Genomic DNA, 25,914 nt, shown 5'->3' with positions numbered 1-25,914 from the left:
TTGAAACTTGGTGAGAATAAAATTCTTGTTGCTTCTTAATGTTCTATAGGTGGGTTGGTAGGAGCAGTCTATTTTGAGCTTTATTACATAGGTGAGACAGTGGTCTCTTAGGTCATCAGGCAAAGTGCCTGATTTATAGGATTGAAGATGGGTATTGACGAGTATCTAGTCTAGGGTACTTTCCTTGTTAATGGGTTTTCCTGTCCTGGTGGGGGAGGTTATGATTTGAGTAAATCCATAGAGGTTTATGTGAAATTATATGTGGAGACATAACAAACTGATGGCCCTAACAATATGTCACTTATTTACAATACAGCCATGTGTTGCCTCCCCCAAGGACTGCAACCCTGGTGTCTCAGTAATTTTCCACACAGATATCATCTACACTACAGAAAGTAATATCAAATGGTGTGTGATATGCAATGCACATCAATCATGTTAACATTCAGAACTAGAACTATTGACGCATAAGCCGAAAAAGCTTTATCTGCAAGGCTAGGGAAGGAATCAGCATGGTCCTTATCCACAGGGACATAGGTGATCTTCAACACACTTGACCTGACACATTTCGATTTTATCAAGGATAGATCTTGCTTATTAAATGTAGTGGACTTCTTTTATACTAATCCCAAAGAACTGGACGAAGAATAAAAGGACATACTGCCTATGATGAGTTATCCAAGGCCTTTGACACTATTCCTCATTTAGATATCATAGGGAAAGTGTCCCATCTGGGAATTAACCCATACAAGATGGATAGCCAACTGGCTCACTGATAGAACACACACTGTCAAAGTTGGGGACTGCACCTCCACCACTTGACCACTTACCAGTGGAATACTACAAGGATCTGTGCTGGTCCCTCATCTGTTTTGAAACTATTTCTCTGAAGACCATACAAAGGTAGATATTATGTGGCTTACCAAGTTTGCAGATGACTGTCAACTGGACTCAGTCATATAGAGCCCCCAATGATGTTAACATATTACAGAATGGGCCAACACAGACAAATGATTGGTGCAAAACTCATGGACTGAACTTTAAAGCAAAAAATGCCACAGTGTCCCCTTTGGCAATGAAGTACCCCTGCTAAGCTCAAACACAGTGTTGTGAGACTTAGGAACACACATTAATAGCAATCTACACTTCAATCACTCTGTGTCCATAGTGGTGAGACAGACATTCTACATTGCACACCTCATAGATGAGGCCATCACATCCAAGTCCAGGGAGGTCATAGCTGTGCTGGACTCTACCCTTATCAGACCACTAATTGAGTACAATGCTCCCTTCTGTCTGTACCTCACCAGGCACCTGCAGCAACTGGAGGTAACACAGAGCTTTGTGACTGGGAAAATCCAAGGCCACCAAAGCATGACATACATAGAAAGACTGAAAAACCTGTCACTGTACTCAATATCATGCAGACTGCTGAGAGGTGACCTATGCCTGGCTTACAGAACAGTCTCAGACCCTGTCCTATGCTGGACATCTGCAAACTAAATGGGGCAACAATAAATTGCTCCAGGGATCTCAACCTAGCCTGTGACATAAACAGAACATGATGAGGAGACAGATATATCTCCCAGCAATTGCCACTCGTCTGTAATAGGCTCCCACTGCATGTGAACCAGTGCTCCTCAATGACCCTATTCAAGCACAACCTTGACAACTGGATGGGTAATTGTAAATTCACCCCTGGGCTGGCACCTATGTCACTCATGGACAGGGCCAGTCAGTGCTGATCACAAAATTGCTCTGCTAACAATGACTATCTAACTATGATCAATAAGGGTACTTATGTTTCTACATGGCTAGGTTTGTAAATGTCTTAAAGACACCAGGCTAGTAACCTACTATGAACTTTTAAAGCTATGAACTTATGCAGGCCTCCCAGTATCTTCTCTCCAACATGCCCTTCTGATGTCATCCACTATAAGTTGATCTGCATTCCTATAAATGTCAGACATGTGCCACAGCATTTGCATAAAGTACTGAGTTCTATAGTCTGTGTACTTAGATAGGAAGGGGTTCTGTTCTCACTTCAATCAACTCCTTATGTTTGTGTGTTTCTAGCCAGAAGAGCAGAAGTATGCATCCTACAGTTTAGTTATTTATTATTTTATTTTACATTTGTTGACTGGAAATGTCCGACTGAGCTATAGCAGCCCTTTTTCAGTGGAGGCCCAGGGAGAAAAGCTCCACAAAACATTACAATGAGATTAACCATTAAAAAGCAAAAAATGTGCCAATGCCATGTATTGACAGTATTTTGATAGTTGCACATGCCTACAGACCCATTTCATACAGACCTTCCAACATCTTCTCTCCAACATAGCCTGCTGATGTCATCCACTATAAGCTGACACGAAAGTCTTTTTAAAAAACAGACTTGTGCCATGGTGCTTGTGTAAAGTACTGAGGTCTGTAGTCTGTGTACTTAGATAGGTAGGGGTTCTGCTCTCACTGCATTCAACTGTATGTGTGTGTTTGTGCTTTTGCTTGACATTACAGAGAGCCTTTTACACCTGCATGTGGGACCCTATCATTGTCATATTCTCAACAGACACTGCTGCTCTCATTAGCTATATAGTGTTGTCTGAGACACTCCAAGTCAGACTTGCATTGTGGTGATTGCCTTAAACACAGAGTTGTGTACGTGTGTGTGTGTGTGTGTGTGTGTGTGTGTGTGTGTGTGTGTGTGTGTGTGTGTGTGTGTGTGTGTGTGTGTGTGTGTGTGTGTGTGTGTGTGTGTGTGTGTGTGTGTGTGTGTGTGTGTGTGCGCATGTTTGTGGTCTTGAATGAGATTCCAGACAGCCTTTTACACCAGCCTGTGGGACACTGTCATTGTCATATTCTTCTCAACAGACTATATCTGATATGTGGATATGCACTGTTTTATTCATGAGAAACCCCTGTGGTCTCTCCAGCTGCTGCATGTATCTTGTGATGTGCATGCAAAACAGAGCATTATACTCTATTAGTGTTCTGATGAGGTTTGAGTACAGTGCTGTCATACAATCCTGAGATGTGAATATGATGGCATGACTTATGATGTCCATAGCATAGGCTTTCCATACCAGTGTGGTCACTTGGTGGTCGAAGTACAGATTGCTATCTAAATATGTTTCCAGTGCTTGCATCGCTGGGTTTCAGCATAACAGGACTGTTGTCAATGCTGTAATTAGCATGGAATTCCACTTTTCAGGACAAAATAAAGACACATTTCTGCATTTATTAGTAGATCATGTGGCTGTGTCATCAATCATTTGCCTGTGTTAGCCCTTCCTGTAGTATGTTATCATCATTGGTGGTCTCAATGATTGCACCTAATATGCAAGAATCAGCTAACTTGGTAAGCCAAAGATGATATACTTTAGCCTGCACTGTCAAGAAATAGATTCTAAACAGTAAACTGCCAAGCACAAATTTCTGGGGTTTGCCAATGGTGACAGCTCTACTGGTACAGGATGATTCACTAACTTTCACAGTATGTGCGCTGTCGGTGAGCCAATTAGTTATACAGCTAGCGATGTAAGGGCCTCTTTGGCCTTCTTCAAAAGGAACCTTGACGATTGGATGGGAGAAAGGAAATTCACCCCAGGGATCACATCAGTCACCCTGCTAGACAGGGGTCTAGGGAAGTAAATAGTGTGGGAAGAAATAGCCAGGGAATTGTTATGGCTAGGCTTGTATAGGCCCTAGGGCTGATAGCCTAGTACCAACCTATGAACCTATGAACCTATGGTTAATCCCCAGATGGGAGAGTTTTTCAATGATATCTGCATGGGGAATTGTGTCAAATCCTAGGCCAGATTAAGGTAGGCAGTATGCACTTCATCCAGGCCTATGAAACATAATCAATGGGCTGTGACAACATCATAGATCACCTATGGCATGACTCAGTCAGTACCTTCCTGATACGGTTGAATACACACTTCAACAGCCTTCCACACAGGCTATATGTTCACCGTAGAAGGATGTACATCAACATGCATCCATCTGAGTTGGGTGGGACACCACCAGAAGCTTGCATGTATAGACAGATCCTGACTCTCCTCAACTGTGAGGTAGACCAACATGTCATAACAGACCTTTTAAATGGATACTAGTAATATCCTGGCTGTGTGCAACAGATCTGTGTAAGTTGATAATACTACATCATGTCTGTTACATCTGCTAGATTTCCTCAAAGAGGTCATTGAGGGTATGACTGATGACAACACTATCATTCTGTGGAACTTGGCCAAGCCAAGGCATTTGAGACAAATCCATACTGAAGTATTCAATCAACACTGTCTGATGTGGCCATAAACAGCCATATCGTCAAGTTGTCAGACCAGTATAACATATATGTGGCATCTCACTGTGTTGAAATGTGTGCTGTGACCTATATCTCAGGTCCAGTGATCAGGTCAGTACATCAGAGCTGTCTACTAGGCCCTTTCCTGTCCATTATTGTAAGTAAGGGACACCACAGATGACATACACATCCTGAGTCCAAACAGTTGCCTGAAGGGCTATAGACTGTGGGCAATTACTGACTCCAGTTGTGATATTAGTATAATACAGACGGTATCAACAGACACCAAAGATTGCTGCCACAGCCATGACAACACCTGAAATGAAAAGAAAACATGGGGGAATTGTTATGTCAGGAAAGCAAACACACAACCCAAGTATAATGTGGATATCACACTAAAGAATCAGACCAATAGGTATGTGACCTGTGTCCTGGGGTAGATGATAAGTGGAACATCCACCAGCATGTGGTCACAGTGCTGACTACTCCCTTGTCTGTAACACAAGTACTGAGTATGTGAAGGATATAAACATCAGAGACCATAATACCTCCATAGTTCCCAGCCTTCATCACACAAATACCTGAGTACAATGCACCCTTTTTCATGTACCTCCCTGTCAGTAGAGACAATGATACACACAGCATATGCATACCCCAGCATATGTGATGATGCATATACAGTAAATCATTTTGCTGCGGTAGCTACTGCTGTAAGCATTTCATTGTGATTTTAACTAATTTGTAATGCAATAATATTGCTCTATTCACTGCCAGAAATCTTGAGGCTCTCCTGCAACTTGAACACATTCATATATGTGCAGTTACAGAAACATGGTTTCAGAGCAATGAAAGCACTCCCTTTATTCCTGTGTATAATGCCTACTATATCTTCAGACCTACTGGCAATTGTGGGGGAGTATTGGTATTTGTAAATTACAGATAGATTTGGATAGGATAGGTTTGGTGAAAATTTCACTCCCTTATCCCCTCCTAACTTACAACATAACCTCCCCCAAACTCCCCCCAACCTTACAAATCTGAAGATCAGGTCTTCAAAGCCCTCTCTAGCAAAGAACATGGCCTCTATGGGACCAGATGACTTCCCAGGCTGTCTTCTAAACCTCCTAAAACATGAACTAGCATCACCACTAAGTACCCTTTTCAGTCGTAGCCTAACCACAGGGTTTGTTCCTGCAGAATGGAAAACAGCTACAGTTATTCTCCTCCACAAAGGTGGTCTAGCAACAGACCTGGGCAATTATAGATCTATAAGCCTGACCAGCCTCATATGTAAGGCCATGGGATGTATCATTGTAGACCTCATAAATAAAGACATAGGTGCCCTCCCAAACCCTTGACCCTACCTGAATGTAACCCCCTTCATTGTAAGATGGGTTGCCAACTGGCTTACAAACTAGACATACACTATCAAGGTGGGTGACTCCACATCAATCAGCAGACCTGTTTCCAGCAGGGTGCCACAGGGATTAGTGCTGGGCCCCCTACTGTTTGGTATATACATCTCAGAAGTTCAGGTTAAAACTAATGGGTTGTGGTTGACCAAGTTGTCAGACGACTGCAAACTAGGTGCAATCATTGAATCCCCAAATGATGTCAGTATACTCCAGGCTAGTCTTACACAGACCAAAGACTGGTGTATTAGTCACAGTCTCAAACTGAATGCAAAGAAATGCATCATCTTTCCCTTTGGTGCAAACAATGTCCCTTTACACTATTAAAGCAATAACAATACCCTAAGTACCCATGAAGTGGTAAGGGACTTGGGATCACAGGTTGACTGCGACCTTAACTTTGACTACCACTTGTCTGCCATTGTAAGGAAAGCTTTACATGTAGCTCATTTGATTAGTAAAGGCATCACCTCAAGAGCAAAAGAAATTATAACCCCCCTTATACTCTGCACTTATCCAGCCCATAACTGAATATAACTCTCCATTGGGTATGTACCGTACTAAGCATCTACAGCAATTAGAGAGACTTCACAGGTTTCTAACAAAGAAGATCAAGGCCCTCCAGCACATGCCTTACACGGACTGACTAAAATCCCTGAAACTATACTCCGTATCATGTAGACTTCTTAGGGGAGACATACAGTATGCCTGGTCTACAGAGCAACCCAACACCCAAACCTAATTAACTTACTGCGTATCCATAAATTAAATGGGTCTAGGGATAATCATTCCAGGCACTTAGATATGGCCTGTGAATTAAATAGGACATGCTGGAGGGACAAATATATCTCCCAGTGACTGCCACATCTTTGGAGCAGTCTATCAACTCAAGTGAAACAGAGTACCTCTATGACACTCTTCAAGAGGAACATGGATGAGCGGATGGGACACTGTAAATTCTTACCATTGATAGTGCCCATGACCCATCTGGACATGGGCAGTTATCACTAAATGCAATCTTGGGTATTGACTAGTACCGCTACAGTATTACATTGGGTTGAAATGGCTAGGCTTAAAATGACCTCCGAGTCGATAGCCTAATAATCTGCTATGATCATATGATCATCACTTTATGACAGATTCCTTGGGACATCACATTTGAACTCCTAGAAGTCCAAGACATCATAAACATAATTAATTAAAACTTCAAAGCTTGCTATAGAATACCCTCTATGTCCCCTTCTGAGCATGAGAGATATCTTAACATATCAGCTGAAATACTTATTAACACCAAGACCTTTCTACTTAGGGACTTCAACTATCCATCCATAAAATAACAGACTTACACTACCAGCGGTCAGCATGCCCAGTGCTTCCTTGACCTTGTAAATGTTAGCTCTCTTTCACAAACAGTTAACCATTCTATTAGGGGACACAATATCCTTGATCCAGTCCACATAAATATGGCCACTTCCTGCACATCTCCATTTGTATCATCATGTAGCTTTTTCCTTTAAAATTGGTAGTACCTTTCCTGTAAATAACTCTGTGTTTATGGACTTCTTAAAAGCAGCTACTTGATGATCTAAATAAATTCTTTAATTCTCCCTTGAAGGATCCTATTGTTAAAGCTGTTACCTGTGCCTCTGACTTCTACTCCCAATGAAATAGTTGTATTGATAAGGCAGGCCCTGTTTACTCCAAATATGAGACATTTAAAACAACCTCCTGTGGTAAGATACCCGTTTAAATAAATTATATGACAAGTCGAAGAAACTGCTTAATGCTTATAAGAAATGTCACTTTACCTAACTTAAGAGCACACTTAAGCAAACTAACAAAGAGATTATGGAAACCATTAGGAATCTTAACGCTGAGTATAAACTTAAAATAGCTACTAAAACCAAAAATAACTCCAGCTCTTTCTTTAACTTATGTCAGGAAGTTAAAAGGTAACACCCAACAATGTTCGCAGTTAGTCCACAACAATACTGCACTCTCTGACCCAAAGGAAATGGCTAATATCCTAGCTAACAAATTCAATGCAAATTCACTCCAGCCTCAGTTACTGTGATTCCAAAAGTTCCACAGTCCCAGACACACCTGCTGATTACTATGGAATAAGTTCTCTCAGCCTTCTCAAAAACTAACAATACCTTATCCACTGGCCCTGATAACATACCAGATTGCCTGATTATCAATTACAAATTTAACCTTCTAAACTCCTACTTAACCTGTTTCATCTAAGCCTTTCCACTGGTTACATTTCTGAATCCTGGAGAACAGCCATTGTAATGCCATTACACAAGCATGGCCCAACCACAGACCCCGGTAACTATAGACCCATTAGTCTCACTAGCCTCCTACTTAAAGCTATGGATCGCATTATCTCGCACCTCATTCATTTGGATGTTGAAAATCTCTTAACTATGGACCCTCATCAATTTGCCTTTGCCAGAGGAAGGTGTTGCTTCTTTAACATAATTCTTTTAAAAAAAAAACTAACCAAAGCTGCATATAGTGGTTATGCAGTGTACACAGCATATCTAGACATGACCAAGGCTTTTAACATTATTTCCCATACAGGTATTATTGACAGAATTATTGCACTGTGGATATCTAACCGGTTGTCCGATAGAAACATATAGTTAGAATTGCAGGTGCCACTTCTGAAAGCAAAAATGTTTCCAGTGGTGGACTGCAGGGCTCAGTTTTGGGCCTTCTCCCATTTGGCATTTATTTGTCAGATCTTCAGGACAACACTCCTAAACTATCATTAACTACATTTACAGATGATTGTAAACTGGGTGTTGTTATTCAGTCTTCAACTGACTCACAATTGCTCCAGCATGGATTAAACCATGTCAACAATTGGTGTAAGGGCAATAGGATCAAAGTAAATGTAAGCAAATGTAGCATAGTTCATGTTGTTTACAAAACAGTTTCACTTACCATATAGGTGCTGCACCCCGCCAATCAGGCACTTTTGTAAGGGATATAGGCAATCTTGTTGATAATTCCTTTTCATTTGAACATCATGTCAACATTTTTGGCTCATCTCATTTCTAAAGGCATGTCCAATAGATCCAAAGAAGTCTTACTTCCCCTTTACTCATAATGTAACAGACTCTTTACTGAGTATAATGCACCTTGTATTTATCTAAACACATCACACAACCTGAGAGACCTCAGAAGTTCATAACTAAAAGGATCATTGGCATCAAAAATCATAGTTATCAGGTGAGACTGGCAGCCCTTTCTCTGAAGTCAGTCTGTTATACAGTCCTCTGTGGTGATATGTGTTTATCTTTTCAAGAAGTGAGAGGGCCAACTGTATTTCACCTCCTTTTCATTCACAGAACAAATGGTAGTTCAAATACTCAGTTAAAAGAAATAAGCCTTCATCATCAGATAAATAAGCCATGTTGGCAGGATAGATTCTCTGGAACAAACTTCCACTACATGTCAAACAAAGTAGCACCCTTGCCACTTTCAAGGTAAATGTAGATAATTGCATGGGCAACCTCAAAGTGCTCCCCATTCTATCTTGCCTTGCCCTCCCTGAAGCTAGAGGCAACTTTTGAATAAGATTTTTTGGCTATGTTTGCAATGGTCTGCAGACTGATTGCCTAGTACTTACCTATGAACCTATGAACTAGCATGAAAGGCAGATTAAAGAAACAAATGTATTTTCATAGATAATATGTAATTATTTCCATGAGACATATGCCATTACATGAAAACGGCCAGTAAGAGGTGAGAAAAAATGATAGCCATAGTTTATAAAGCCACACCGACCTCTTTCTACTGTAGTTGATAAACTCATTAGTGAGATTTAACAAATTTTAACTATTTGATGTGCAGTCCATTTCACTGGGAGACAACACTGAATATAACTCACAGTAACAGCATTGTATTAACATTCTTGTGTTATTATATTGCTGTTTTTCATGTTATTGCAATTATTTTGTATGTTGACCCAATGAGAAGGCATTGTGCTTAAAATCATTATCTTCATGACACTGAAAAAGTGCAACAGAGCACTGGATTTTATTTTTGGTGGAGCTACTAACACTAATCTAGTTTCCAGTTTAGGTCACCAGCTGGCAAGCATTTAAAAATAATAAGCACTTAGGGAACTCATGTGATGGTGTGGTAGAGAAGAGACACCTTACCCAAGCACTCCTGTAATTCTGAAATAATGTTATTGGAAAGTATTTGGTACTCACAATCTAAAGACATGTTGTGAAAATGTACTTAAAGGCTACACCTGGTAAAAGGCACAAAATGAATGTGGGGAAGCACTCAGAATTGTAGACACTGTTAGTTATAAAGCAGATAATATGATGAGTGAAGGCCAAGTGATAGTGTTAATTGAAGGGCAGCCAGGGAGTTTGCAGGGGAAAGTGGTCCCAGAGTTGGAATCTTTTAAAAGATAAAGGTATTGTGGAACCATTATAGAAGAGTCAGTGTTTGCTGTAGATTTTCCAGTGTTTTTTGGATGGCATATACTTAAAAAATAATGTTTTTAGACTATTAATTACAGATGACTGTTTTAATGGACTGCAGGAGCTAGCTGCCATTTATTATTTATCTTTGACATTTCCTTTTGTGAAGTAAATAGCTTCTGTGGTTATTGTTACTATGTTGAATAAGAGTTTAATGTGGTCACTATTTTATCTGTACATCATTGTTTGATTTACTTTAAAGAAAAATTAGTGAAGCACTTGCTGGTTGCATAGCTGAAATGAATGAATGAGAAGCACAGATAATGGATGCTATGAACTAGCATGTAGCTGCTTTTGAGGAGTTGCAGAAGGAAAATCAAATTTAAAAGATGAATATGCCTATATCTTAACTGACTTGGAAACATTGAAGGGAAAGCAGGTCAGGTCTTGATGGAAAAATACTTCCATTATACGATTTATGGAATATCAAGTCAGACGAAATTGGCCGGCCTCTATCCAGAATAAATTGATGCGTTGGACAGGTTTACATTTTGGACAGATCAAAACTGAGCAAGCTCAGGGACAAAAGGAAAACTGATATAACTGAGGCATATTTTGAGAATATTTCAAACTTGTAAGATAAAAGATCGAATTCTGTTATTATTTTGGAATCCTAGGCAAATTTGTAAGAGTGGAGACAAGTGAGTATACTTTAGTGATAACTGTAGTCTGCATTCTGAGTGACCAAAGAAACAGTTTCTGCTATCTATAAATGTTGATGGAGAAAATAATGTTTTATCCAGCAAGGATACAAGGAACTATTCATAATTCTACCCCAAGGGGTTAGAAATGGTGGGAAAGACAAAGCTAGAGAAGTAAGATGTGTCATTGGAAAACAGCGAATCATCACAACTTTCTGCATTAGGTATAATGCACAGAATAAGGATTTAGTGACTTTTAAATTTTGTAATACACAGTCAGAAAGCAGTATGTGTGACAAAGCAATCTAGGTGAAATAAAGATGGACTTATTATACCAAGTTGTTAAAAATATACTAAGTTGTTGAGTTTAAAATTTAACAACAACCTTATCTCCTGTGGGAAATAATATTAACTGGTGATTTAATGTTTATTAGCTTGTGAACAGTTAGGTATTATAAATACCACCTCAGGAATCTCCGGAAAGGAATGACAAAAGGCTTGGCGTGCTGCTTATATTTACTCATGCTCCTAGTTTGTTCCTTTCTGGGGACTAGAAACAATCTGGAGTTAAAGGCTTTGCCATGAAAGTGAGCAGAGACTTCTTGAATGAGTATCTGTGAGAGAAAGTCTAAGATGGGAAGAATCTACTACTCCTGGTCTTTGGAGACCTGATGGCTCCCTGACAGCTTAGCCTTGCTGGCCCATTGCAGTCTATAACTATCTCTAATAATATTTAGGACCCATGAGCTTGTATTCCCACTGGCCCACTGCAGTCTATAACCCTCTCTAATAATATTTAGGACCCATGAGCTTGTTGCATTCCCACATAGGGAGACATAAGAAAGGTCTGCCTGCTATTTTTTGGGAAAAGAGTGGGGACTGTGTTGGGATAGGGAAGGAGGCGAGGGAGGTAACAGAACACATTCATGATTGCCCTCTACCAAAAATTGTCATTACTGCTGTCTGCCAAAACTGGCCCCTTGAGGCCTTCTTGATTCCCCGTTATTGTTACTGCTCTATCTCTTTTTAAACAGAGGTCTCTTCCTTTTTTCTTGTTTGCCCTTAAACTGTTTCCTTTAAAAGAGGCAAGGTTTAGATTGTCAGTTCTTGTAATTCCTGGACATATGGGAACAGGAAAGTTGCCTGACACCTTGCATGATTTTATCCTTCTCATTAAATTACTTGTTAATTTTGGCAGTGAATTCCCCATTAGGAAATCTCTATCCAGGATCAAATGAATCTTACCATAGTCGGGTAAGGGCTGCAGCCTAAGCCACATGCGCCTTCTTATGACAGAACCTGGAGCTGATCCTGCTCTAGATGTTGCATCTATGGCATCATATCCACACATTATAGGGTGCTTTGTCACTAGAGCTGCTGTCTGAAAGAGGAGTAACAAATTATCTCAAAGGCCTGAGTTTGAGAACTCTACAATCTTGGCTGATATGATTCAGGACAGCCAACAAAGAATGTGATCATGTGGGTTTAGCTATTAATTGTCTTGTAGGACAAAGTTACTGAGGTATAAGCTTTTTTCTTACCAAGCCTATTCAAAACTCTGCATTCCTCATCACCAGGTAATAAGTTCAGAGAAGGGATGATCTCTGAACCCTTGTTGGGATCTACTGAGAGTACTCTAGAGTTAGTCTCTGGGAATTTACAGAGATACTTGTGAGTGCCTTGTAACATGTAGAATCTGTCTGACTTCTTGGGGGTTTGGAAGGCTTAGGCTCGAGATGTTGCTATAAATGCATCCCTTGCAGCCCACAAGACTGGTGGAATTGTTACAGTTTTGTGGGCTTTTATTTGCAAGAGCTCAATCAAAGTATCTCTTTTGATTGTCTAAGGCTTCTGTGCCTTCCCACCTGAAGTATTTTTTATGTGGGTTAAGGTTTTCCCCAAGGGTATGCATTCACCATGAGGGTCAGAAGTCAATGTGTCATTTATACCAGAATCAAAGTGTGGGAGGACAGTGAAATCTTAGAGGTGTAGTCCAGATCTTCTTCTTCTTCTCCTCCTTCTTCTTCTTCTTCTTCTTTTTCTTCCCCAGAAGAAGGATCTTTCTTTACAGGTAAAGGAAGAGGAACCTGTTTTTTCTTGATCTTACTACACAGGCTATATGGCCTGAAAGGCTTTCAGAAAGCACTGAGACAGTTTGAACTTTTCCTCTTTCCCTACCTGAGCTGAGCTAGGAGCAGTGAATTATTTATTTATTTATTTATTCCAGTTTGATTACCAGGGAAGTCCACTGGGCCCACGGGACCCATTTTCAGTGGAGGCCCGGGGAGAAAAGCTCCAAATACAGTATACAGTACAGATATAGTAATACAGAAATGTAAAGATACATTATCTAGAACAAATTGCAACAAAGGTACATACAGTGTTGCACAATAGTTAGACAAACATCATTGTAGATGATCTTAAGGGTTATACGGGTTCATTTATGAGAGCACTCATTGCATAGTATGTGGGGAAAACGCTTTACATACACACCTTTAAAGTAGAAATATAAAACATTTACAAGCACACATTTAAAGTATGAAACTATTTACAATATTTACACAGTTGTGATGAGGGTTAGGTAGCTCTAGGAATTGAAGAGAGCTTGAATACAGTCATAGAAAAACAAGCTATGGGAGATTTAGAGAGCTTAGGAACCTGGGAGAGAAGAAACAAAAACATTTTTGGGCAAGTAGTTGGGAGAATTTAGGCAGGGTGAAGTCAGGTACATTTCCATTTAGTGGACAGGTGTTTGAAAAGCTGGGTTTTGAAGTTTTCTGAGTTTGGTATAGTTCTTAGAGTGGAGGGGAGAGAATTACATTTTTTACCTAGTGAGAAAGAGAGGAGGAGTTGATGTTCAGATCTGAGAGTTCTATTAGGGGTATAAGGGGGAAGGATATTAACCAGAGCTGGACATTTAGAAGGGTGAAATATGAGTCTATGAGCAGTGGTGAGTTGGAGGTAGTTTAGGTAGTTTGGGAGTTCTAGCCAATTCAGAGATTGCAGGTTGCAGCAATGATGGGTGAAATGTTTGGATTTGGTGGCAAATTTAGAGATTTTATTATAACAGTTTTCTAGTTTGGAGGTGATAGAGGAGGACAGGCTGGTAAGTACAGGAGCTCCATATAGTAAGGAGGGCAGAAGATAGGTAGTGGCCAAAGTGTGCCTAGTAGAGTGTGAGAGAAAGTGATTATTCCTGTATAGCATACCAAGTTTTTGGTGGGTTCTCTTAATATTTTGCAGAATGTGGATGTTGAACTTAAGGTATTCATCTATAGTAATGCCGAGTAGTTTTGCGGATGGAACCACTTCTATAGGTGAGTTGGTTTGACTCAGGACTCTGAAAGTATCTTTGTTATAGGAATGATTCTTTGTTGGGGGGAACAGTAAAATTTTAGATTTATTGGCATTGAAAGAGAGGTGGATTTGGCGCATCCAGTTTTCGGTGGTTGAAAAAGCAGTTTGAGTTTTAGTGAGCAATTCAGAGAGGTTAGAGGCAGAGCAGACCAAGGTAGAACCATCTGCATATTGAATGATTTTGGCATCAGGAATTGCAGAGTGAAGGTTATTAATAAAGATGTTAAAAAGCATTGGCCCTAGGATAGATCCCTGAGGTACACCAGTAGGAGTAGCTAAGAAGGGGGAGGTAGAGTTTTTCCATTTGACTGACTGTGATCTGTCTGATAGGTAGCTGGAGAACCAGGATAAAGTGCTTGGTGAAAGATGAAGATTTCAGAGATGAGAGAGGAGGTGTTTGTGGGAAACAGCATCGAAAGCTTTAGACAAATCTAGCAATACAGTAGAGACCAGGTTCCAGAAGTTTGGGCTTGATTGACAGTTTCTAGGAAAGACAGTAGGGCAGTTATGGTGCTGTGACCTGACAGAAGCCAAGTTGGGTAGGTGTAAGAAGATTGTTTTGGGTTAGAAAAGGCATAAGTTGGAGGTGAACGCACTTTTCAAGTATTTTAGAGATTGGTGAGAGTAGTGCAATAGGGTAGAAATTTGAAATATCGGTGTTTTTGCCTCCTTTGTGGAGAGGAAGAATATAAGCTGAGCGCCAGAGTTTGGGGACGATTCCTTTCAAGATCTGTTAATAATGATGCTGATTGGGAGAGCTATACTGTCAGCAGCACATTTTAGGAAAGAGGAGGGAATATTGTCAGGAGCATTAGAGCAAGGTTTAAGTTTGCATAGAAGTTTTTTTATAAAGTTAGTAGAGACAGGTTTGAGATTGAACATAAGGGAGTGATTATTAGGGGAATTAGATGGGGAAGAGTGAGAGACTGGAAGGTTGTTGTTTGGGAATGTCTTGGTTAGGTCTGATATTCTTTCTATGAAAAATTAATTAAAATCTGAGCTGATTTCCTGTTTCTTGCATCATTTTGACAGTAGCCATTTGCTAATAAGAACTGTTAAACCAGTTCTCCATGCTGAAAACTTCAGTCTTTTCCTTAATGAATACTTTGTGGATTTTCCCCACACCTTTAGTAATAATAACTCAATGTTTCATCTTATTTGCTAGATGCCTGACATAGAAAGAAGGTCCCTAAGAGCTACCAGTTCAAATGAACATGCTTGGGTCCTCAGCTATAAAAACCTCCAAAGGGGTATCATTAGAGGAATGGAGAGAAGGAACAATCAGGGAACTGCAAAAGTGTCTCACTGGGGGTGATCACATTCGACCAATCACAAGACTGATCCATCTGAGTATTGTCACCATTCTCCTTGTTACCTTTATATTCGACCAATCACAAGACTGATCCATCTGAGTATTGTCACCATTCTCCTTGTTACCTTTATATTCGACCAATCACAAGACTGATCCATCTAAGTGTTGTCACCATTCTCCTTGTTACCTTTATATTCGACCAATCACAAGACTGATCCATCTGAGTGTTGTCACCATTATCCTTGTTACCTTTATACCTACACTTTTCCTTAGCCTGAAAATTGACTGAGGTGGATGGAGTAGGTGATAATATGATTGAACTTATCAATGCCTCAGAGTGTTTACAAATACAAACCCAGAGTGCACAGTCTACTTTTGAGAATTTGGGGTCAAAATTCTTGGCAGATTTCCACATTCTTGATGTCATGTTTTCTTCAAGTCAAGAAAGTATAACTAGTATGGTGCAGGTACTGTCTGCATGAAATGTGTCTGTCACACCTGCATTTTCTCTATTTTCTTGATAGGCATAAGAAAGATAGCAATAGAAAAGTTTCAAACAATTGAAAAAACTACTATAAACCAGGGGGAAAAAAACATTTAAGTGCTTATCTGCCTGAGCTCCACTGATCCGTAGAGATGCAGAAGACTGCTGCATGATACTGAACAATGAAACATCTGCGTGGACATGCTGTGAGGAAAAATGTCTGAAGATGGTGCAGTTATATATCTAGCTTTATACTAGTATTTTGAATGACTGCACCATGGGGTAGGATTCTGAGCTCTTGAAGACTGACTAGCTGGTTAGGATGCCTAGTAGTGAATGTGAAAGATGTAAGGAATACTGAAATGAAGGAAAAAAAAAAATATATATATATATATTTCCAATATCTGATGAGGCTTTACAGATTTAATAATGATTTCATTGCTTAAATTAGGAGGGATTTTACTTTACAGAAGTGAAGGGAGTGTCTCTGTACACTTTCTTCTGTATAGCTTGAGAAATAAATATTTGATTGATCTAGGTAATATTCAGTATTTGATTGAACCTGAAGAATGCATAAAGAAGCATGTTTAAATGTTTTCAAAATCTGTGCAGAAGTAACCAGGAGAGTTCAAGGGGGTGCCTATAAAATTTTGTTTCTGTTATCAAAGGGTAACAGTACGTGCAACACTTGTCTGTGAAGCTGGGTGTTAGAAATCTATGACTGATATGTATTTTGCTTTTCTTTTTCTTTTTGTAAAGCATTTCTACCTTGCCAGTCCCTGCCCTAAGCTCATAGACTCCATGTTTGTAAAGCATTTCTGCCTTGCCAGTGCCTGCCCTAAGCTCATAGACTCCATGTTTGTAAAGCATTTCTGCCTTGCCAGTGCCTGCCCTAAGCTCATAGACTCCATGTTTGTAAAGCATTTCTGCCTTGCCAGTGCCTGCCCTAAGCTCATAGACTCCATGTTTGTAAAGCATTTCTGCCTTGCCAGTACCTGCCCTAAGCTCATAGACTCCATGTTTATAAGGGTAAAGAAAGTTTGTCCAGGAATGAATTTGTAGAAACCAATACAGTCATCACGGTTGGATTTGAAGGATGCAAGGATGCCACTTTTTTAACAAGGAATTTATTCTAGAAATGCAATTAACATTGGGTAATAACTCTGTTCCTCCATTGAGTCTTATTTATATACTGGAGGAGATTTATGCCCTTAGTTCTAATATTTGTGGAGTTGCGCAGGTGCAAGAGATCAAGGATGCTTGCATCACTAATGGCATAGAAATCCAGATATAGGTTTCGACATAAGAGCTGGTAAAAGAATGAATATAAAGACAGGGCTTCAATCCTCTCCTGGTTGTCCAGAATCTTTAGGCCAAAAATCTTTACTGGAAACGCTGGAGCCTGTCAAGTTGCTTGATGTACCTGGATGGATATGTGACAAGTTGCCATTTTTACTTTGTGAATGGCCTTTTCAGAGCCACAAAGAAAGAGATAATAACTGATTTGGTCTGGATTATTCCCTTTAGATATCAGTTGTGCTAAATAGAAGGATTGCCTGAACAATGACTTCATATGGTAAAAGAAGAGAGGGCATTATTGACAAGGTTCCAAGATCTCTGACTACTTTTTTTAGTCTGAAGTGAGGCATTGGCTATACCGAACATTCAGAAACAAATTCATTTTCCAAATGTGATGCTACTGCACGTTTTTACATTCAGTTTTAAATCCTTTTCTGTATACCAATGGTTAGTGTGGGTCACCTCTTACTGCAATGAATTAGTAACAGTGGATTATTTGACAATAAGACCTAGCCTGCAATCATCAGCAAACTCAGACATAGGTATGGGTCTATAGTTTAGAGGCTGGAAAAGTATATGACAAAAAATAGTAGTCCCAGCACTGAGACGTGAGGTACACCACTAGTTACATGTTTAATTAATGAAGATACATCTGCCACCTTAACAATGTGGATTCTATCTTTCAGACAACTTGTTGTCAGCCTTACAATGTAAAAGTCAATGTTTAGGGCTCTTAACTTATTTACAATTCCTCTTAGACCATCTTGATCATTCTGTGATTTGAGCTTTTGTTTACCAGGGTCCTTACATATGAAATCTATCACCTTGCTGAGTGAGGGAGTCCTCAGTATTATCTTGTTGCACATACGCAATGAGTGCTATATTTTGTCATCATTTGTGCTATCATATGTGGTGATAGTCCATGCTATGTTTGGTGTTATTTTATTTCATTTTTACTATTTTATTGCTTCATATTTTGTTTTTATGACAGTGTAATGCTTGTTTAAAGGACTGTAGTAAAGCTAACACTGAAAATCAATAAATCAGACAATAACAGAAAAAATAATTCAGAGACTAGAAAAATGAAGAATTTCAGATAATCAGTTTACAAAGCATGTCAGTGGATATGGGGACAATAGTGCTATGTCATTTGATAACTGCATAAATTAAATGGTCTTGACTAATGTTAACTTGAAAGCAGGACTGCATTATGTATTCAGATTACATTAACAATGTCTTAGTAATAATATTTGTGCTGCAAAATCAGTACCATTTTATGGAATTATCACCAAACAAAACAGATCTTTGAATTTGTCACATAGAAAAACATTTATTTCACAAATGCAGTCCCCGTCTCTCAGCATTCTGCAGGACAGTATCACTATCTCAGGTTTGTCTCAAAGACATGGTAACCCTAGTGTTAGCAGGGTCAAGCAGTACAGCCTTTATCTCCCACATCCTAGAAGATAAAAATGAAACAGACACTGATTCAGCCATTATGATTTCCCAAGAAATGTACTAGCAATGTTTGGTATCTGAAAACCCTAAGCTAATAAAAAAATGTTGCAATCCTTCAATTTTTCAAAGAGCAGTAGAATGAGCCATAACTATCCTAGAATGCAATGTATAAAATATTGTGCTCATCTGACTAGTAGTACTATGTACATATATCACATAACTAAATGAAAAATACAACAGACTGGGCACATTTTCTGATACAATCAAAACAGAAATATCTGCAAGTGTACCATTTGCTAAATAGGAAACATTATTTTTTTTCTTTTCAGAACTTAAAACAAATACAAATGCAGAAAATAACAGGCTGATGTTATATCTATTCTCGCAACTGCTTGAATCTGATTACAATGCTGACATTGTCCTTTGGTGTGGGCACTTGAATTCGTGAACTACAAAACTCTGCAATTCCTCTTTTAATGACCATAGGAATTCCAATGGGATTATTCTAACTTCTAGTTTTGCATTCATTACTCAAAAAGATCTAGATACTTGGATCCTCACTGTCTTTTTTTTTTGTCCTCAAGTTTCATATTTGATTTGTTCCAGTTCAGATATTGAATGTTCATACTGACTGAAAAATCCTTTATTCTTCCAGTTTGAGGAGTTCACAGTTATATACATCTTTGATGCAGCAAAAAAGCTACAGACATTGCTATTCCACTTAATATGTATCTTTATTAGCTGGCTTAAAAATTTTCTCTGAAGTGTATTGAGCTGACAAAGAAAACTTATAGACATTGCCTTTTATAGATTGCTGTTTATCACTTCTTGGTATACAAACAGATACACTGTTATGAAAACATAAGAGTAAGGTGTTCAGGACAGAACCTTGATGCAATCAGGGATCAGAAGAAGAATGCCAAAATGATGACTTTTAATCAGTTTTACTTTGGGGGAAGAGCTGAGATGTGGTAAACTCCTGCAAACGTTGATTAATCACACAATAGATGCATACTTTTGCACTTTAAAGTGAATGTAAATGGTTTAAGCAGGTGTTCTTGATTTTTCTCTGTCCTTTAGGAAAGCAGATGAATGTGGCCATAAGTGAGAAAATGTCCTCTGTTGCAGAGTCTGCCTAACAAGTAGAATTAGTAACATCTAAGGGAGAGAGAGAAAGAGACAGAAAGAATAATGTACCAAGAAACTGAGGCTAGTTACCAATAAAACAATTCATATTATACACTTAAAATACTTCATAGAGTGTGTTTTTCAAAGACAATACTTGACTCATTTGATTTAAAGTACAGACAGACCTCACAACTGCCAGGTGCCTTTGGATGTCTTTCTTAAATTACATTTCATTTGCAATATTTCTGACAGGTGATTATTGTATTCTTATCAGAAAAAAATTTAATTGCTGTCAGTTTATCTAAGTAGTTTCATTGAGTAATCCTGGGTTTCATTTAATTAAGTTCCACTTACTGAGTACACAGATTTTAACAAGTCACACAGCACTCAAAAAATGCTTTTGTGTCCAGTGACCACAACTAGTAAAATAAAAAAAAAATTCAATAATCAACACATCTTCTTTTCAAGAATTGAAGTGCCACAAAACTAGCCTTTTTTGCTTCAATAACATTTTCTTGTATGTGGGGCTGTTTTGTTCTATGGCACTTTGTGATTCTACTTCACTTGAAAAGGTACCACCTACCTGCCATTAGCTGAACACACTGTATTATTATGAGTTTTACAACACAGTACACAGCTGAACATGTTTGTATTCTCTTACTGTAAATGGCTGATCTGCAGTGAGATTGACCTTATGCATTACAGAGCAGTGCTCCTTTCTGATGTGTTGGTATGGCCTTGAAGGAACATTATATATAAGCTAGGGAAGGTGCCGTAGATATTTATAAAATGCTTTAAACAGCAGTGGGTTGTAAGCATACAAGGGATTGTTTTTGGTTTGTTTTGTTATTATTTTTATTAGTTGTTACTTTAGTTGGTGTTAGTTTGTGTATTGTCTTGTATTGCTCAATATCTATGCAGTCATCGTTTTGTGGAGTCACAGTTATGGGGGTTTAATTTTATTTATTTATTTATTTATTTTATTTTACATTTGTTGACCGGGATAGTCTGGCTGGACACTTGTCCATTTTCAGCGGAGGCCCGGGGAGAAAAGCTGCATACATACATACAGAAAAACTGTTACATTAAACAAGTTAAAGCGCTGTTAACAGATGCAAAACATAGGATAAAACTCATTAATTCTGTCTGTCATATATAAATCTGATTTCTTATAGAGTAACAATTAGGAAGCAATGTAGGGGTGGCCAAAAGACCTCTTTAGCACATGTTTATATTGCCAGAGTTAGTCATGATTAGAGCAAGTACATAGCCATTGCCTTTTAAAGTACTGTTTTGGATTTTTTTTTTAATTAGGTTAGAACGGGTTCTGAAGTAAGCTCAGCAGGAAGTGAGTTCCATATTTTGCCAACAGAGTTGGCATACAGAGAGTCTCCAGATGAGATGTTGCTTTTGAGGGTTTGGACCAGTAATTTGTTGGATGAGCGAAGTGTCTTGAGGTTGCTGTAAGGAGTGATATTTTTTGTAAGTATGGGTGTGTTTTCAGGATGGTAGAGAATTTTAAGTGCTACTATTAGCTGATTGTACTGAAGTTGGATAGGCAGTTCTAGCCACCCTAGATTCTTTAGGTTCAGACAGTGGTGTGTTCTGTATGCTGCTCCAGTGGCAAATCTAGCAATATGATTAAAGCAGCTAGAGAGTTTATTAAGGTCAGACTTACTCAAGTTCATGAAGAGAGGGGGAAGCATAAAGGAGGGTGGAAAGTAGATCCGTAAGGGCAATTACTGTCCTAGCTAGTGGAGTGAGGAAAGGTTTGATCTTGGATAGTGAGCCAAGTTTTTTATTAACTTTTTTAATAGTTTGATTAATATGCATATCAAACTTAAGGTTATTATCAACTGTTACACCTAAGAGTTTGGTACAGGGATCTGGGACAATGACATTGCCATTGTTAGATTTTATAGTAAAGGCTGGAGTGGAGGCTTTACGAGTGGGGAGAAAAGCAGTAGCTTTGTTTTGTTAGGATTTAATAGAAGACAGTGACTACAGAGCCAATTTTTGACAGTATTAAAAACATTTCGGGATAGAGTCTGCAGACAAAGGGGAGGTGGCAGAGCAAATCAAAGTGGAGTCATCCACATATTGAATGCAGGTGGCTGTTGGGATGGCTGTGTACAGGTAATTAATCTTCTTCTTCTTCTTTCGGCTTTTCCCGGTTAGGGGTTGCCATAGTGGATCACCTGTCCGCTCATGATTGGCAGTGGAGTTTTAGGGTGTCGAGTTGCCAGCCCAGCACCCAACCTTCCACAGAAGGCACACACATGCACACACTCATGCCTAGGGACAATTTAGAGTGTCCAATCCACCTACAGCATGTCTTTGGGATGTGGGAGGAAACCGGAGCATGTGGAGAAAACCCACATGACCACAGGGAGGACATGCAGACTCCACACAGAAGGCACCCCAGTTGAGGATCGAACTGGAGAAGTGTACAGGTCATTAATAAAGATAAAAATGATAGGGGTCTTAATAAAGAGCCCTGATGGACCCCAACGGTGATAGGTAGAAGGGAAGATAGTTTGTTCTGCCATAGTATAGCCTGTTGTTTACCACTCAGATAAGATTTGAACTATTGGATAGCCTGGACATCTAGGGGAATAGTTTTAAGTGTGTGTATGAGTAGTTGGTGGTTGACCATGTCAAAGGCTTTGGAGAGATCAAGAAAGAGGGCGGAAGAAAGCTTATTGTTGCTTTGGTTTTGAATAATAACATTGGAGAAGGAGAGGAGGGCTGTGGTTGTACTGTGGAATGGTCTAAAACCATGCTGTGAGTTAGCCAAGAGATTGTGATGAATGAAATGGTTCAGGAGTTGTTTATGGATGCACTTCTCCATAATTTAACCAGGGGTGACAAAATAACTTATAGGTCTGTAATTTGACAGTCGAGTGGAACTGCCTCCTTTGTGGAATGGAATAACATGGGATGTCTTCCAGATGGAGGGGATAGTGGCTTCTGATATAGTTCTACTGATCAGGATAGAGATCGGGTATGCTATGGCATCCGCAGCTTTTTGTAGATACTCAGCTGGAAGGAGATCTGCTGCAAGGGTGGTAGGTTTTAGTTTCTTGATTAGGGCATGGATAAGTGATGTGGAAACTGGTTGAACGTTAAAGGGAGTGGAGAACTAGGTGCGATGGTGTTAGGACTTGTGCAACTGGGAGATAGTTGGTTAGCTAGTGACTGGATAGTTTTTGTGAAGAAACTATTAAAGGAATTGACAACATCTTCTGAAGGTTTTTGGATGGTAGCTGAGGGGGTAGGAGTTGTGCATTGCCCTGGGGGACTAAGTTTATTTATGCCTGCTCAAAACTTTTGCGGATTGTTTTGATGCTTTTGCTGTAAATGGCAGCAAAAGTTTTTTTTTTTTTTTATCTAGGGTGGTAGATTTAAGATTTTTTAGTGTTGTTCTTTAGTTGTCTAAATGTAAGTTGATCTAAGGGGGAGTTTGTGGTATACCAGGTGGTCCAAACTTTGTTTCTAAGTAAGATCATTTGTCTGGTTTCTTTTGAAAGCCATGGAGCAATTTTTGCTTTACTTCTTATCGAATGTGCAGGTGCATGGGCATCAAGGATGGCTAGGAATTTGGTGTTGAAATATGACAGCTTCTTCAAGTGTTAGATGTTGCCCAATTACATGCTTTGAGTTCATTTTGGAAATTAGCGGGGTTAAAGTTTTTAGGTTCATAGGTACATAGGTAGGTACTAGGCTATTGGCCCTAGGGCCTATATAAGCCTAGCCAAAAAGGTACCATGGCTTTTGCCACCCAAGAAAATTATTTTCCTGTGCCCCTGTCGAGCAGAGCCACAGAAGTGATCCCTGGGGTGAATTTCCTATCTCCCATCCAGTCATCAAGATTTTTCTTGAAGAGTGCTAATGAGGAGCTCTGTTTGATATAGATAGGTAGTCTGTTCCAGAGTATGGGAAGTCTCTGGGACAGGAATCTATCCCTCCAGCATGTTCTGTTTATTGTGGTGACAAGGTTTAGGTCCCTAGAGTGTGTAACTTGGCGGGATTGGGATTCCTTTAAGTGGAGCATGTCCAAGAGCTCTGGGTTTGACATAGCTTTGTATGTTAGGCAGAGATCGTATCTGAGTAGGTGATATGCGATGGAGTAATGCTAGAGTTTTTTTAGATGGTCTGCGTAGGGCATCTGTTTGAGGCCAGTAATCCTTTTTGTGAGGTATTTCTGTGGCTTTTCTAGTTGTTGTAGATGTCTTGTGAGGTACATACCAAAAGGGGGCATTGTACTCTATAATGGGTCTAACGAGTGACGAGTAGAGAGGAACAATGACCTCTTTTTTCCTGGATGAGAAACCTTTTGTGATGAGGTGTGCCATGTAGAAGGATTTCCTGACTACTGTGGGGATGTAATTATCAAAGGAGAGACTACTGTCCACCTGTGCCCAAGGTCTCTTATCACACTTTCGGTGTTAAGTAGACTAGCGCCTATGTGGTAGTTCATGGGTACAGAGTTTTTACCAAAAGGGATGACAATGCAGTTTTTGGAATTGAGCTTGAGGCCATGGCTTTGACACCAGGCATCTGTCTCAGTGAGGCCCTTTTGTAGGATGTCCACATCGTTTGGAGTTTCGATTATGGCTCCTAGTTTGCAGTCATCTGTGAACTTCATTAGCCAAAGACCTTCTGTGTTAGCCTGTACTTCTGAGACGTAGATACCAAACAGGAGAGGACCCAGGACTGAACCCTGTGGTACTCCACTTGTCACTGGTCTGAAGTCAGATTTGGAGTCTGCTACTTTCACAGTGTGGGCTTTGTCAGTGAGCCAATTGGCAACCCATCTTGTGACATATGGATTTATGCCTAGTTTAGTGAGTTTATCTATAATTCCAGAGTGGGAGATGGTGTCAAAAGCCTTGGCGAGATCTAGATAGGTTGTGTGAACCACCTTACCCTCATCTATGGCTTTGGTGACCACTTCAAAGAAGTCTATCAAGTTTAGGAGACATGATCTGCCTTTTACAAACCTGAACTGGGTGGGTTCCAGAGTATGGAGATTACCAATGTCATTGTTTATAAGCTCCATGGTGATACATTCCATAGCCTTGCAGACCAGGCTCATCAGGCTAATGGGGCGGTAGTTCCTGGGGTCCATAGTGGCTCCCCCTTTGTGGAGTGGGATAATCGTCGCTGTGCACCATTCAGTGGGCACAAAGCCTGAGGTGAGGCCATGATTGAACACTGTACTTAGGTGGGGTGCCAGTCCGTTCTGTAGTTTGTGTAGAATGCAGCCTGGGATGTTGTCAGGTTCCATGGATGCTGTGTTTTTGGCTTTGGAGAGTGTGTTTTTTACCTGTGTAGCCATGATTACAGGAACTTTGCATTCTTCTGGTATAGAGATGGGCCTTTTAGAGGGTGAGGGGGGGTAAAGTTAGCACTGAACCTATCTTCCAGGATGTTGGCAATATCAGTTGGTTCTGTATATTTAGTGCCACTGTGCTGTAACTCAGAGCAGATCTGAGTGTTGACATTGAGATTATTGATATAGCTATAGAATGCTTTGTGGTTGTCTTTAGAATCAGTGGCAATTTTGTTTTCATAACTAGCTTTGGAGGATTTTATGAGGGATCTCAGCTTTTTACTGAGGCTGACCAGGGAGTTCCACCAGTCATGGGATTTTACTCTTTTTTTCAGCAGTTTCTTTCTTCTGTTGTAGAGTTTGTTTGTGGCAGGGGACTACCAGATTGGCTTCCTATTTTGGAGGATAGCATCTTGGTTCTGTTAGGGATTGCACGATCCATGCAGTCATGTAAGTGCTTATAAACTGCATTTGTGTAATATTCAGCAGTCGTACCTCTATTGTCCATCTGCATGGGTGTTGTGAAGTTTGCCACTTCTGTCTTAAGAAGCGTGAAGTTGGCTTTGGAGAATTTTTTTATGGTGGTTTACCTAATGGACGATGGCGGCGGGATGTGGATGTCTAGGGTGATTAGCTTGTGGTCGGACCTGACCAACAAGGAATTGACCTCTGGTGTG

General features: G+C 39.7%; 1 protein-coding gene and 1 long non-coding RNA gene across 2 annotated transcripts in view; one reads left to right on the top strand and one right to left on the bottom strand.

The window, feature by feature from the left end:
• LOC122803459 overlaps positions 1–25,914 on the top strand; it is a 279,711-nt gene that overhangs the window by 204,813 nt on the left and 48,984 nt on the right. The window lies entirely within an intron of this gene.
• Positions 18,407–25,914, bottom strand: part of VEGFD (vascular endothelial growth factor D) — a 769,460-nt gene continuing 761,952 nt past the window's right edge. The window contains exon 7 of the mRNA XM_044073078.1: positions 18,407–19,932. Coding sequence (XP_043929013.1) covers positions 19,923–19,932 — 10 coding nt within the window. The 3' untranslated portion in view covers positions 18,407–19,922. The remainder of the gene's footprint in view (positions 19,933–25,914) is intronic.

This window comes from Protopterus annectens, chromosome 5.part1, assembly GCF_019279795.1.
Source record: "Protopterus annectens isolate FY-2018-M chromosome 5.part1, PAN1.0, whole genome shotgun sequence".
Taxonomy (NCBI): Eukaryota; Metazoa; Chordata; order Ceratodontiformes; family Protopteridae; genus Protopterus; species Protopterus annectens.
The sequence above is the reverse complement of the archived record's forward strand: the minus strand, read 5'-3'. Positions and strand labels throughout refer to the sequence as shown.